The sequence below is a fragment of the Notothenia coriiceps genome, unplaced genomic scaffold, assembly GCF_000735185.1.
Source record: "Notothenia coriiceps isolate Sejong01 unplaced genomic scaffold, NC01 NC01_scaffold00019760, whole genome shotgun sequence".
Taxonomy (NCBI): domain Eukaryota; kingdom Metazoa; phylum Chordata; class Actinopteri; order Perciformes; family Nototheniidae; genus Notothenia; species Notothenia coriiceps.
Window position 1 is genome coordinate 33,758 of NW_011352461.1, and position 14,742 is coordinate 48,499.

The 14,742-nt window shown below is 39.8% G+C and overlaps 1 protein-coding gene across 1 annotated transcript; it reads right to left on the reverse strand.

Annotated features, from left to right (window-relative positions):
* Window positions 1–970: 970 nt before the first annotated feature.
* LOC104952233 (diacylglycerol O-acyltransferase 1-like) lies at window positions 971–11,151 on the reverse strand. Its single transcript, XM_010779022.1, has 11 exons — window positions 10,680–11,151; window positions 9,683–9,770; window positions 8,457–8,497; window positions 7,891–7,976; window positions 5,910–5,962; window positions 5,385–5,490; window positions 2,375–2,503; window positions 1,934–2,002; window positions 1,694–1,797; window positions 1,272–1,310; window positions 971–1,048 (listed from the first exon to the last, which is right to left on the reverse strand). Exons 1-11 carry the CDS (start codon window positions 10,907–10,909, stop codon window positions 971–973), a joined length of 1,023 nt encoding a protein of 340 aa, XP_010777324.1. The 5' UTR covers window positions 10,910–11,151.
* Window positions 11,152–14,742: the final 3,591 nt, after the last annotated feature.

Sequence of the window (14,742 nt, forward strand, 5' to 3'; positions counted from 1 at the left end):
GAGAGAGAGAGAGAGAGAGAGAGAGAGAGAGATGGATAGAGAGAGAGAGAGAGATAGATAGAGAGAGAGAGATGGATAGAGAGAGAGATAAATAGATAGAGAGATAAATGGAGAGAGAGAGAGAGGTAGGTAGATAGAGAGATAGAGAGAGAGAGAGAGATGGATAGAGAGATAAATGGAGAGAGAGAGAGAGGGAGAGAGAGAGAGAGAGAGGGGGGGAGGGAGGGATGGATAGATAGATAGATGGATAGATGGATAGATGGATGGATGGATGGATGGATGGATGGATGGATGGATGGATAGATGGATAGATGATAGATGGATGGATGGATGGATGGATGGATGGATGGATGGATGGATGGATGGATGGATGGATGGATGGATGGATGGATGGATAGATGGATAGATGGATGGATAGATAGATGGATAGATACTTTATCGATCCCATTTTGGGAAATGATTTGGTTACAGAAGCAGAAGTGTGTTCAGACATTAAAATACAAATACTTCAAAAGTGGAATAGAGAAATAGAGGGTTCGTTATTTGTACATTTGCTGGCTTATACACTTTATCCACCAAAATTAGGATATATATTCAGTTGTATTACAGGAAATAGGCTTATTAAAAAAAGGCAATAAACTCTATTCCCAAAACCAGCAGATGGGTTTGTCTTTAAGTTCTTTTTAAGTGTCCCTCCGGAGTCCCTCCGGAGTCAGAAGGGTTAGTAAACAGAGAAAATGTTACAGTGGTTACTAACTTTTTAACCGGTTACCTTGGCGACACACTTTACCTCACATTGACTATATACAGTATTGATTGTCCTTCCTCCTTATCTTCCAACCATTTGGACGCAGACTTGCATTTCCCCATAACGATGTTGTTTAACAACCGGCGTAAACGGAAAATGCCGTTTAATACTTTTTAATAGCCTTCATTTTCGCTAAATTGATTTATCAACTTTTAATACTTTTTAAGACCCCGTGGACACCCTGTCTATCCTCCTCACCTCTAGTGGCTTCATGGAACTTTCAATGATGGGAATCATCCACTGGTGCAAGAAAAAGAAACACAGCAAAAATAAGTTTTTCAGACACGCACCACAAACTGTGAATTGTATATATTGGCATCCTTTTTAAAAGATTACTCGTCATTTTTTCATGTTTCTTGTTCTGGCAATTAAATCACAAACTACTGTGAATATATGCGATTACAAAATGTGAATGGACAGACTAAATATAGAATAACACATTAGTTCCATTATAAGACTGTACCTGTTGAGTGAGACCAACTAACATCTGCATGAAGAACAGCTGAGGACAAAGACACACATAATTAGTGGCATGACATCAGAAAAAAAAAACAATATTTTTCCACTTTCAGGAACTTTTTTTGTTTTGTGTCTTTACAAGTCAAAACTACAAACATGTAAAACATTGTTTTCCCTGAAATACGCAAATGACTTTAAAAGGAATTTCATTATGTTCTTCATCAAAATTCAAAGCAAATACTAAGCTCTCAAAAGATATGCAGGTCTTCTTGCTTTTAAGTACTTTTAGGGAGATGCTTTTAAAAATGTACGAGCCTTCACTGAGATCAGTCATTATGAGGAGAGAAGGAACCTCTCTGACAGTACAGCTGCAGCAGAAGGGGGGGGGGGGCTTCTGGCTTAAGCTGACATGAGATATTTCCTCACCATTTCAAACAGTCTCCTGAGCAGGAAACTCATGCGGATATTAGGAGAGCGAGGGAAGTTGAGCTCGTAGCACAGAGTTGGAGCAAAGACAAAGTAGTACATGTCTACAGAGATGGAGAAGAGGTCAATGTGATAGTTAGTTAAATATGGGAGAAAAATGTAACGCGAATAAGAGACGTGGCACATGATAGAAAAAATCATTGATGAAGTTTCATACAACAACTAGATGTGTTTGAGTACCTCTGATGGTGAGGTTACCAGGGTAATACACCTTACGGTCGCCTCCATTTAAGTGCTGCGCTGAGGGACCTGCAGGCAGAATGAATACAAAAACATGCATGTTAAGTATGTGTCTGGTCATGTAGTGGTATACACAAGTCTATACAAATACAGAGAAAATATGATGAGTGTGTGGATGATGAAATACAATCTTTTTTGTTAAATAATCAAGATTTACCCACAGTATTGGGAGATTTCCTGTGTGCTTAACTGTAGATTTGTGAGAGATGTAGTATCAACTGTCTGCCATTAGATGTCACTGTAACAGCATGAGCCAGTAACAGGCAAAACATACTAACTGATATTAAAATGAGCAAAGACAATCTGAATGGGTGTTATGTAAGACAGTATGCAAACTACTTTTTACAGGATTATTTTGGCACACATGTTTTTTTGACTTACAAGACAGCGACCTGGCCAGTTTCTTTGCCTTGACACTGCTCAGCTCTCTGCACCACTTGTTGACGTCTTTATAGGAGTAAAGCTTTAGGAAGAGGATAGTGTGAGTCCCAACAACGAACACACCGCCAACTGACAGAGAGAGAGAGAGAGAGAGAGAGAGAGAGAGAGAACAACAGATTGTATTTAACACTGTGATTTGGAGCAAGCTGTATTGTGATGAACTGATATACTGCCTAGACGTTTAGGTGGGAAGCAGAGATGAGGGAAAGCTAATAGATGGTAGAAAATAGTGAGGAAAAAGGGAGGAGGGGGTAAGGGGAAAGAGGAGGAGAAAGGGAGCAGGAAGTAAGAAAATAAAGATGAAAACAAATAGAGAGAAGGGATGATTTAAGAAAGAGAAAATGATGAGAGAAAAAGGGTCATTATTTGATCTGGAACAAACAGCAAAACAAGCCCAGTAAAATAAATCATCTCAGCTTAAAGTATGAGTGCAGTCTAACTATGCCAAGGACATTATCATACAGTGTGTGTGTGTGTGTGTGTGTGTGTGTGTGTGTGTGTGTGTGTGTGTGTGTGTGTGTGTGTGTGTGTGTGTGTGTGGACCCCAAAAACTGTGCTTTTTACGAGTCAATATAAAAATATATTTGATGTTTTACAAATAAACACATTTTTAGCGTGTGATTGTACACATCTACAGACACACACAGGCCTAGCACAGCTTCATCAATAGTCACCATATGCTTGATAGCAAAGGACCATGCTGAACAGAGAGGGGAACAAACACACACACAATAAGCATATACCCACACACTGGTACAGCAACACACAAAGGAAAACTGCCTGTTGTGCCAGTAGGGTGATGTGGAGGTCATTACACCTGGCATCAAACCACAGCAGATCTTATCCATTAACCATCTGTCTCTCTGGCTCTCCTAAGGCTTTCAGACAACTAAATTTTTGCTACAAAGAAAGCTACTGTTAATAATAATCATAGAAACAGTGAGAGGTGGAGCTTAAATGAAAAATAAAAACACACTTTCTTTCAAGGATGTGCAATATGGATAATAATTGAAGTTTGGATCTCAGATGGGAATTCGGGGTGAGCATCTGACTTAGTTATTCTGCTGTGTAGAGGATTTCTTCTTTGCTCATTCATCACACTGAGAGCTGTTTGAGAACCTTCTTTCAAGAAAGCTGAAAAGGTATTTGTCTTCCATAAGAATCAATACGCATGTCCAAAGAAAATTTGCCCTCATATTTACTCTTTTCTATCAGGAACATCAGAGAGCTTGAGGTTTTAATGATATAGACAGACATCTTCAATAGAATAAACTGTACAGGTAATACTTACTGTAGACCTATAAGCCCATTGGTTAATGCACAATGGTTGAATACTGGTTGCATAAGCAGAGTGTGGTTTACACACAGTTCAGAGCAAATTGAGAATGCTTCACTGTATGCACACCACAGTGTATTTGTGAATAGAATAAAACTCAGATGAACAGAGCTATTCTATTCTTCATCCTAAACAAAGACAATCCTTGCAGCCCACTTGTACAAATGATTAAAGGACATCAAAAGAAGTGTAAATAATGAAGGTGGATAATAGTTTCCCCTTATCGCTATAGTATTCTTGAAAAGGAATTTAATACTATTTGAAATGTAGCTTGAAATCCGATACTTGCACTCTGCTTTATGTACAATGTCTGAATATGGGTTACATAAGCAGTGCCCAGTAGATGCAGACCTACCTCCCTCTCCACACACACACACACGCACGCACGCACGCACGCACGCACGCACACGCACGCACGCACGCCCTCTGTCATTGCCCTTCCTGTGTGAACAGCAGCGCAGAGAAGAGAACAGACACACAGATGGACCGACTCCTTTACCTCCCAGAGAGAGAACAGATGAGAGGAGAGGAGAGGAAGATATACCAAATTGGCAGTACAATAATCCTTTTTCTTTAACTAGATGATCATTTAAAATGTGTGCCAATTGCAAGAGGACACAAGACACTAACTATGTGTCTCATGATTAAGGTAGAGTTTGAGTTGGCCTAACTAAAGTTTGAGGAAAAGAGGACTGAGACTTTGTATATTAAGTATATTACAGTATGATAACGGTGAAACACTGTGGAATATTGTTGGGTTAAGTGAGAAATGTGATCTTTGGATTAAGATTTGTATTTTATGTTCAGCAAGTTGGATAACTAGCCCTCAAACCAGAAATATGCTCTTTTCTCGTACACATATTAGTACTACAAAATAGAAGCACAATCTTTGTTATATTGCATGTTCAACATTTGGTGAGAGTCACATGTCCTGTTGAATGAAAATGAATGACACTGGCTTCCTAAATGATCGTCCTTGTTTGTTTCACATAACCAAAGCAGCAATCAGACAACGTAAATTAAACAAAAACTGGATATATTGCTTTAAATGAATCACTCAAAGACATATAGTGTGCTGGTGAATCAGGATCTGTAGAAAATTGCTAATTCTTTATAGGTGAGTTTTGCCGTTTTTCGGAGGGCGGCCATGGTTTCTGTCAGGCAGCCTGATGAAGACAGAGGAAGGTGACCCTTGGTTGACCCCGTGCTGCAAACCACACCCCTACCTTGGCATCTCTCCTCTCCTCTGCACTCCTCCCTTCTCTTCTCTTCCCCTAAGAGCCAGCTGGAAATAATCCAGTCATGACCAACTGGTCCATTACCACTAACCGACTCCAATTATGGCTCTGTATAAGATATGTCTTTTACTGCACTATCAAACTGGTCGACTGTTCTCTGAAGGGCAAGGATGGGAATGTCCTCCTAATCTTTATCACAGTTACATTATGTCCTGCTTTATACACATGGAAACACTGTTAACTACCAATGACTGGATAATGCTTTGGCTGCATATTACATGATACTATTTTAGTCAACTACTTGTCTCTATTATGAACGGTAGGTAGAAGCAAGGCTGCGGAGATGGTATCTTAAGACAGTGAACAAAAATCTTACCTGGGGTCACGGAGGGGACCAATAGGACGACTGCAGCAGGGAATGTTAGCATGTTTACCATGTTAATGCAATGGACCTGAAATCCCACACGTTCAGTGAAGGAACCCTGGGAAGAAAGAGAGGAAGAGAGGGAGAGCAGGAGGTTTTACTATATAAACTAAAGACAGGAAGGTTTACCATTTTTAACCAAAATCTTCCAACAAAATGTCTTTAGTTTGTTTGTCGATGCTTGAACTTTAGTCTTTTGTTGTTGAGCTTATTATTTAAAAGTAGAATACAGTGGCTAAAAATGACAATTGAATGTTTTGACCCACATTTATGGTGATGGTGGCCAAATGAAGTTTTCAGGATGCTCCATATTCATTCCAAAGTGACATATGCCCTAAATGCTGATGGTGAACATGTGCAGATGCGGTTGGGGAGGGTCAGCTAGTAGAAATCCCTCTTTGGAGTTATGAAAGTGCTCCAAATTCTACAGTTCAGTTAAAATCCACAGTGCTCTGATGTTTAAGTTTCTCCACTCACCTTTGATAGCTGCCTTTCTGTGTAGAGAGCCACCAGAATGAACAGGTTGGAGGCTATTAAAACACAACAAGAGAGAGCGATTCATATCAGTTTCTCTCTCTGAAAGTCTTGCTGTTTTCACTTAAACACTCACAACAACACAATTTGGCAATTTGTTTGTTTTATCTGCAGGGATATAGCCTCTTATTCTCAGAGCAGATACTGTACGGTAGATGAACTGAAAACACGAAATGCATACACACACACACACACACACACACACACACACACACACACACACACACACACACACACACACCANTGAACAGGTTGGAGGCTATTAAAACACAACAAGAGAGAGCGATTCATATCAGTTTCTCTCTCTGAAAGTCTTGCTGATGAACTGAAAACACGAAATGCACACACACACACACACACACACACACACACACACACACACACACACACACACACACGGATGATTAAACATCAACACCTGATGGAAGAAATGAGCCGGCACTAACAGAACATATGTGTTACACAGCACACGCCAACTGCTAGTTAGTTAGAGTGACAGGGCAAATAAATGGGTGTGCCTGAACGTGCACACACATACACACGTCATTTAAATCTAATAGGAAGTAAATAATAGGGAACTTCCTTTGGATTTAACAATATCCTGATTTTAGAAAGTGTGATCATTAGCCAATGAAAAAGATCCAGAAGTAAAGTACCACTTCCTTTATTCAACATGACTGTTTCATACATTTTACCAAAAGAGAATTGTAACAGTTTATATTTAATTCTTAGTTCTTCATCAAACACAAAGACACTATCCCACCTGAATAGCAGAAGACCTCATGGCACACTCCTGCCAATGTTTCTTTTAAATCTATTTTGGATACAGGCCTGTTGAGCATCTTTCACTAACAGCAACTATTGAGCCTACTTGTGCATCAAACTGCAACAAACAGCGCCATTTAGCACCTGCACAGAGCAGCCTTTGGGAGTTTTTCAGGCACCAACAGACTTAAACGACAGTGAGATACCTTACATTAGAGTCAGTTTTATTTTTATTTAGGTCCCTCCCAGGGACACTTGCCTAACAGTAAAACTTTATACGCGGGTTTTCTAAACTTTCCCCTCTTTTCTGTTAGGCTACCATAAATTGTGGCCTTCTAATTTGCTTTTTGTCTTGGTATTTGTGTGTGGGAGTGTGTGTGTGTGTGTGTGTGTGTGTGTGTGTGTGTGTGTGTGTGTGTGTGTGTGTGTGTGTGTGTGTGTGTGTGTGTGTGTCTGCTGCAGTGACTCAAAGAACAGTATGCCCTCTGGGAATGAGTTGCTCTACTGTCCATGCTACTGTAAACAGACTCCCATTCCCACCTGTCTCTTTGCCATCGGGCATTAACCTTAACTCCATCCTTCTCTCCCTCCCTCCTTCTCCTCTTACCCTGTGCACCACTTCACATCGACCCTCTCTTTCTTCCTTCCCCACTCCTTTATTATCCCTTTTTTCCAACTTAACTCTGTTTTTCAACCCTGCCATTTCCCCTATTACCTACCCTCTCTATATAGACCATAAAGCACTTCATTTTCTCTTCCGTTTAAATAACCCCCCCACAGCTTTTCTCCTTACACCCCCACTCATCTCCCTTTCTCCTCTCTTGCTCTTCATTTCTCTCACCCCCTTCCTCTCTCTGCAGCACATGCAGGGTGCAGCATAGTATATAGGGCAGGTGATTGTCCCTCTAGAGACACTGTAAGCTGCACCACTGCAGACTTTCACTGCAATATACCATACAAATAAATATGCAAAAAACTTTGAATATGATATGTGCCTGCTCGCTTATCAGAAAAGGAAACAAGTGAGATCACACAACCAAAAACATGTCCACTGTTTCAACACAGATCAGTTAAAGAATAAACATTAATGAAAGTTTAGCACTTAATGTTACTAAATGTAAATATGATTTTGCTCATGTTTTTGCGTTTTTGTACTTACCAATAACAAGGCATGCTGCTGGCCAGCTGTAGGGATCCTTCAGAAACAAGGAAATCACCTGAATAGGGTCCACCAGAATGCCGTACCTAACAAACAAAAAGAAAGAAGAAAAAGACAAATCAAAATGAAAATATCAATTTAATCAAATGTATATTAACCGAATACAGGAGCTGATTTTCAAGACAATTTATGTAATCCATCTTCTTCAAAGTAAAACATATTAAAGAACTACACACAACACACTTTCTTTACCAGGGAAATCTTTGGTTTCGTTTTATTAATTGAATTAATTTCACCTTTGCACTTTCTAGGAGAGATATCAAAATGTGTCTGATAAATTAGATTACACGATTAGTACTGTAAAACCTCTGTGCAAAATAAAGATGATCATTTTTTGGAAAACCTTTTACTTGGCAAGTATAATTTTAGATTACACGTACTGTGAAATTGGAAAATTATTTTTACAGCAAAAGGTTTACAAGATTATCATTAGAAAGGCCACACTGGGTACAGGCATACTGTAGAAGAAAAAGACAGGGAAGAAAAAAAAAACGTACAGTACTCACCTTAGCAGGTTTTCTAAGAAGAGGCGAGCATTACTCAAAACCTGCAACACAGAGCAAGAATTAATAATGTTCAGTGTCTCTTGCCTGCATGTACATCCACAATAACCTTTGTAGTGTGTACGTTTCTTGATTTCTATGCTTCTAATTCAATAAATGGATATTTTCGCATTACCTCTCTTTCTGTTGCTCCCCTACAGTATATCTCATCTATTTTCTCCTTTACATATTTCCAATCCTCTTCATCCTCCTACCCACATTCTTATATCTCTCCTTCTCTCTCTTGGTCTTTCTAAATGGATTGTAATATCTCATTACCCAGCACAAAAGCTCTATGACTGGGGATGGGACAAGTTCAGTGAGAATGGAGAAAATAAAACTCCTGCAATGAACAAAACAATCTCTGTTCAAAGCCTGGATTAACAGAAGGGCTAGCCTTGTCTTTTTCTCTCGCTTATTCCCGACACAGGAGGAAGATGTTGAGCTTGACATTAACTTGTTGTCAATGTTGAATTGTTCTTGCACGTAATTTAATATTTTAAGAAAATTAATTTTAACAAGAAAAAGGGTTATGATGGGAGCTAACTTCAATATTTGCATTATTTAATGAAACACTAAGTCTTTGTGTCAAACACAACCCCTTGATAAGACTATTTTTTCTATACTTTTATATTGTATATCATTTGGAAATATTTTAATGTATTAATCCATGCCAGTGTATTTTCTGCTTAGTTCTCCTTCTGTTTTGATATTAGTGAAAACAAAACTGAATAATATCGGATTAGAACAAGGCTACTTACGGTATGTACTGTAAGGGTACAGTTGTTGTTTTATTGGTACTTCACTTATTATGAATAAAGTAAACTGAGAACTTCATTTAACTTGTAAAAATAAGCCAAACTGTGCTCAAACTAATTGTAATTATTGCATCCATATTGTCATTATCATTGAAAAATACATTTAAATGATCCTGGTGGGATTTTGTGCTGAATGGTACCAAACATAGTTATTTTCTTAAGAAGACCTCGGTATCACTGGATCAATTTATACTATAGCATATTCAAAATGGCCTTTAACAAATATTGCAGCTCCTGTGATTTGGATAATGAACTAGTCCACATTACAATTCGCAATAAATTCAAATAATTGTTCAGCCCTATCCTGGTGTGGACATGGCTTTGGTGAACATTTATATCCACCCTAGATTTCTATGCACACTTTTTTCTTACCAGCATAACCACACACCAGTTTAGGATTCCTCTGTAGTTACTGAAACCACTGGATGAACTCAGCAGGGACTCCTGTGTTTTATGACAGCTAATGAAAGAAAACAGAGTAATGGGTGAAGCAATGACCATCATAAATAGCTTAAGGTACATTTATTTTAATTTCACTCACGAATCAACTATAAATCCAACAGTAAAAAAATAAAAATAAAAAACTGTTAAACCTACATGTCTAACCTCTAGATTTGCTGGCAGTAAATCAATCAATCAAAAACTTTTATTCCAGACTCAGGGTTCAGATAAAAGACAAGACATTACATATAATAAAGTAAGAAAGGAAAGATTGGAAGATGAAAATACCAGCCTAAAACATTAGGCTTTATTAACACTAGTTTACGCCCAATAAATAAAAAGGTTGTTGCAGCTGCTCAGACAACTAATGGTGAAGTTTGTGTGGTTAAATGTTTGTCAAACTACTTTTATTATAGGACACCAAAAATAAATCGTACTGATTTATTGCTCTTTAAATGACTGATCTGGTGCTCAGTCAGTTCACAGGGTATTAATTACATTATATAAAAAGCCTTTTTAGGCTAAGGGAATTAAGTCTACCCACAATTCACCCTGTTCATCGGGGAACTATCGGGCACGCCCCTAATCAATGAAGCAACCTGGAGTAACGCTGGGCATCCAGGGTGAGTTCTAAAGTGTGTTATTCTGCCAAGAAGCTCAACAGATGGGGTTAAAGTATGAATGAAAGACACTTAAAACCACAAGGTTGGTTCAGAGCGACCTCAAACGACCCTGTCCAACATTTAAACCCTCAATGTCTGCTGCACTCAAACTAGTTCAAAAGCCATGCTGACTAAATAGAACGTTAATAAAAGTAGCTTAAAGTGAATATAACGTCATTCGTTAGCCCTTTGAAGTCTAACTTTTATATTCAACTAAACTTTCCTCGGACGAAACAACAGTTTGTTTTTGTAGCTTTAAAACTCACCTCATTCTCTCACTTATGTCGTTCCTGCGTTTATGTTTCTCACTCTTTGAGTTTGATCGGGCTGTTTCCACCATACGGTCTCGTTTTCCCAGGCCATTATCTTTTCCCAAATCAGCGGTCACTGAGCTCTGAGACGCCGCTGCAGACTTCCCATTCATCGGCTGCATACTTCCACCTAACCCCGCTGCGAAAGTCGCCCTTCTTCTCAGAGTCGCGTCCGAGTCACCCATACTGACAGAGAAAAACAACAACTTTAAACTTACTAAAGTTCAACTCTACGGCTTACTTCTGATGGTAGCATGCCTGTTGCTCTGTGCGTAGTGTGGCATAGAAGAGGGAAGTGAACTGTTGCCAAACAATCCGCCCAAAGCTCAAATATCCGTACAGTAACTGGGAGGTAGGAGTTTAGGATGACGCCACTTGGTGTTGCAGCAGTCCGGCTAACTTGTCAGACTTTACCACGCTGCCACTGACGGATGAGTCAGATTCTCAGTAGGGGGTGGCTCATTTCAGGCAGTGGCAAGTACTTCCGGCATCTGCCACAGAGGCCGCTACTCCGTGGTATCTGTGGCAAGTATATGCCAGAGATGCCACAACTTGCCAATAAAGTTGATCTTTTTTCTTTATTCTTCTCTCTTCCCAGCTCCATCCATCACCGTTCTCTGTTCCTGCAGGTCCTGCTTGCTAATAAATGCTCATATTTTTTTACACAATTACAAATAAAGTCAATGTATTGTATGACATGAAGTTGTGCTTCATTCTGAGTCAATAATAAATTCATTCTGCCTTCAACTGCAAAATGATTGTGGACTGCACCGACATCCATGTAGCTGCCCCCCAGTAAGATGAACCAAGCAAAGCTGACACAAAGCTGTGGGCTCTTTAAGTTGACATGAAGAATTTGGTGAAATATTTTGGTAATAATTTGGAAAAAAGCATGACTGGACGATGCAGAAACTTTCTTATAGGAACTAGCAGGGAAGATTTATCACTACATATTGTGCACACTTAAAAGGCCAAACACACTGGCCAAACACCACCTCGTTTACAACTCTCCAGTTGACAGCCATGACTCCGTCTAATTGTTACCTCCCCAAGCAACCCTCTTCATCGAGGGACGCGCATTGGAGTGGAATGAAAGTCCCCGACCTCAGCAACAGCACCAAATTGCTGGCCCTGGTCAAACCTGCCCCTGGCCTTTGTAAACTGGCCACTGAGGATTTGTCTGCTGTCCTAAAACGGTGGCTGTCTGGATGGCCAGGCTTGCTGGCTCTGCCTGCTGCAGTCGCATGGAGGCAAGAATTGCCTCTCAAGGCCTCCGAGCCCCATGCTCCTTCACCAGCTCCGGCACGTTGAAATGGGCCTGATGCTTGAGGCTGCAGCTCTGCTCAGGTGACAAAAGCCATGCCATGACACGCTGCCGCCCCTCAGTGCAGACCTGAACCAGTCTACTTCCTCCAGTGGCGATGTCCTTCTGGCCCAGTGGGTTGTATTGCTAAGCGCTCTTTGAGTTGTGAGCCTATATAAATTAATGCCATTATTATTATTATTATGTCTCCTCCTTGCTGTTTGTAGGAGTTGACAGACACCGGTCTGGACTACTTTTGGAAGTGCCAGGCTTCCTCCACTGTGCATCTCAACTTCTCATGGTAGCTGATCTGGCCACATGGCAAATATTGCCAATTGCTGCAGCGTGGGGCTGCATTTGTTACATCGTCGCTACACACCACAGACAGCGCGCTCTGCATCGCGCCATCCTCCTCTCCCATGTAGATCTGTAACAAATAAAGTAATGTACCATGTTTGTTAACATGCTATAATAGATTTGAATGAGCAAATACAAGGATGGTCCCAGAATCTGGGGTGGGGAGGGTTTATTTTTCCATTAGTTTTTGTCCTCTTGTCTGATTGTTGTTATTGATTTGTTTTTTCTGAATTTTGTATTTGTGTTATTGTGTGTGATGTGATTACATTGTATTTTTTTTAAATGTGTATTACATTTTTGAACAACATTTGATCAACACAAAGAAGGATTTGGTCAGGATCCAGACTCCAGTGTGGTAGTTTATGAATTAATCCATGCTCTCTACATTAGGAAAAACACATACCAGTGTACCAGATCCTTCGAATCTACACAGCCTAGAACCAAACAAAATCAAATGACACAACGAGATGTAAAAAGGAGACACACATAGTCGATATAAAACTGTCCGCTTCAATCTGAAAGAGCAATAAAACAAAACACCGGGGTGGTACCTGGTCTTGTGAACACTAATGTAATCCACAGCAATACACACCGATATACTCAGTATACACCCGTTCTAGGTTCTGATTGGCCTCTCTAGGTGGCATTCCTAGCTTCTGACCTGGCTGTCAGCGGTTGTCAATCACCAGTCCGTGGTTCATATTATCTAGTCGACTCGTAACATCGCTAAAACTTTTTTTCTTGACGGTTTTTCTCAGTCAACTAATGCTAATGTAACAGCAGAACACTAAATTAACACAGCCCTGCACACTGCAGTCATTATATGCCGGTCTGGTGGTTCATCATTCTTCTTTTTCATTCTCCTCCTTATTGACTGACATTAACGTTAAACATTGCACTCATATTACTCACCGAAACCTTGTAAAGCTGGCCGGTCCCGCATGCTGGCTCTTACAGAACCGACTAACTCCCCTTTCGTGTATGTACAGCTCTCAACGTGCCCAGACTTGTAGTGATTTTCACCTCGTTTTATACTTTTATTCTCATTCTGAAAGAATGAGGTGAAATGTGCCAACGTGACGGCCATCTTTGTGTTGGTGACGCGTATTGTGCGGGACCAGAGACATGTAGTTCACTGAGCGGCTTAACACAAAAAAATGTGTTACTTCACAGTTTTACGACACATTTTAATTTTTTTGACTTGCAAAATGTTCTTTTAAATTGACAAACATCATATGTGTCATTCGTGGCACAATTCAAACGGGATCAAAAGATACGTTTTCTCTCTCCATTGAATTTAAGGGGAGGGACTTCGCCTCTCTATTGGCTTCGAATTGAGGAGACATCTGATTGGCTATAGATAGAAAAAATTACAAGTACGAATCGGCTGACCGTCAGGGGAGTCTAAAAAAACCCACACACGAATGCACAGCGATCCATGCACAGAAAGCGGTTTGTGTTTGCAGGTTCAGAGGTTTTAAACGGAAAACAAATATGTGTGGATCAAAAATACACATTTACATTTTTTTTCTGTATTTGGAATTTATTTACATGTATATGAAACGGAACACATTTGTGTGTGCATTGAAAAACACAAGTGTGGATCCGGAAATACAAGTGTGAATCCTTTTGCGGATCATGAAATACAAGTGTGAATCCTTCTGTGTGCATGTGTGTATTATGAGACTGTTCTGAGCCCATACAAAGTAGGCCTGTACTCTGATTTATTATAGGGCGCATTAAATGTCTAGCAATGATTTTAAACAAATACATGTGCTTCTGCAACTTCTGTAAGCAAAGTGAAGTGGGTTTAAGTGGCCGGAGGAAGTGAGATGTCGAGATAAAACACGCTCCATCCATGGTTTTACAAACAATGGAAGTGTATAACTGCAGGTTAAAAACAGGTTTCATCTTCATCTTTCAAAATACTTGCCACTGCCTTTTTGGGGCACATGCCTAATGATTGCAATGCAAGTTGTAATTTAAGGCACTGCTAGTATTGTTGAACAAGTTCTGGCACAGCCTTTAATGATACTTGTATTCATTCAGTGTGTTTACACCGTTGGCCTTTTTTTAGATTAGTAAGTGGATATCACAACACTGTTACTAAGTAGATATCAACAGCTGGCTCTTTAAATGGAGTCGTATGACTAACATCTCAAAACACCAAAGAAACAACTGAACCTGATTGAAGTTGAGCTTTTTATCAGTTTTGAGTAGACAGATAAATCTGAGCTACTGTAGGTCTTAATGTAGAACCTGACAAGCTAAGGATGGCCACAGTAATAATGAAACCCTTTTATGACTAGGCAAACATGCATAGTGTTTATCTTGTTACAGCCATAGACTCTATTTGTT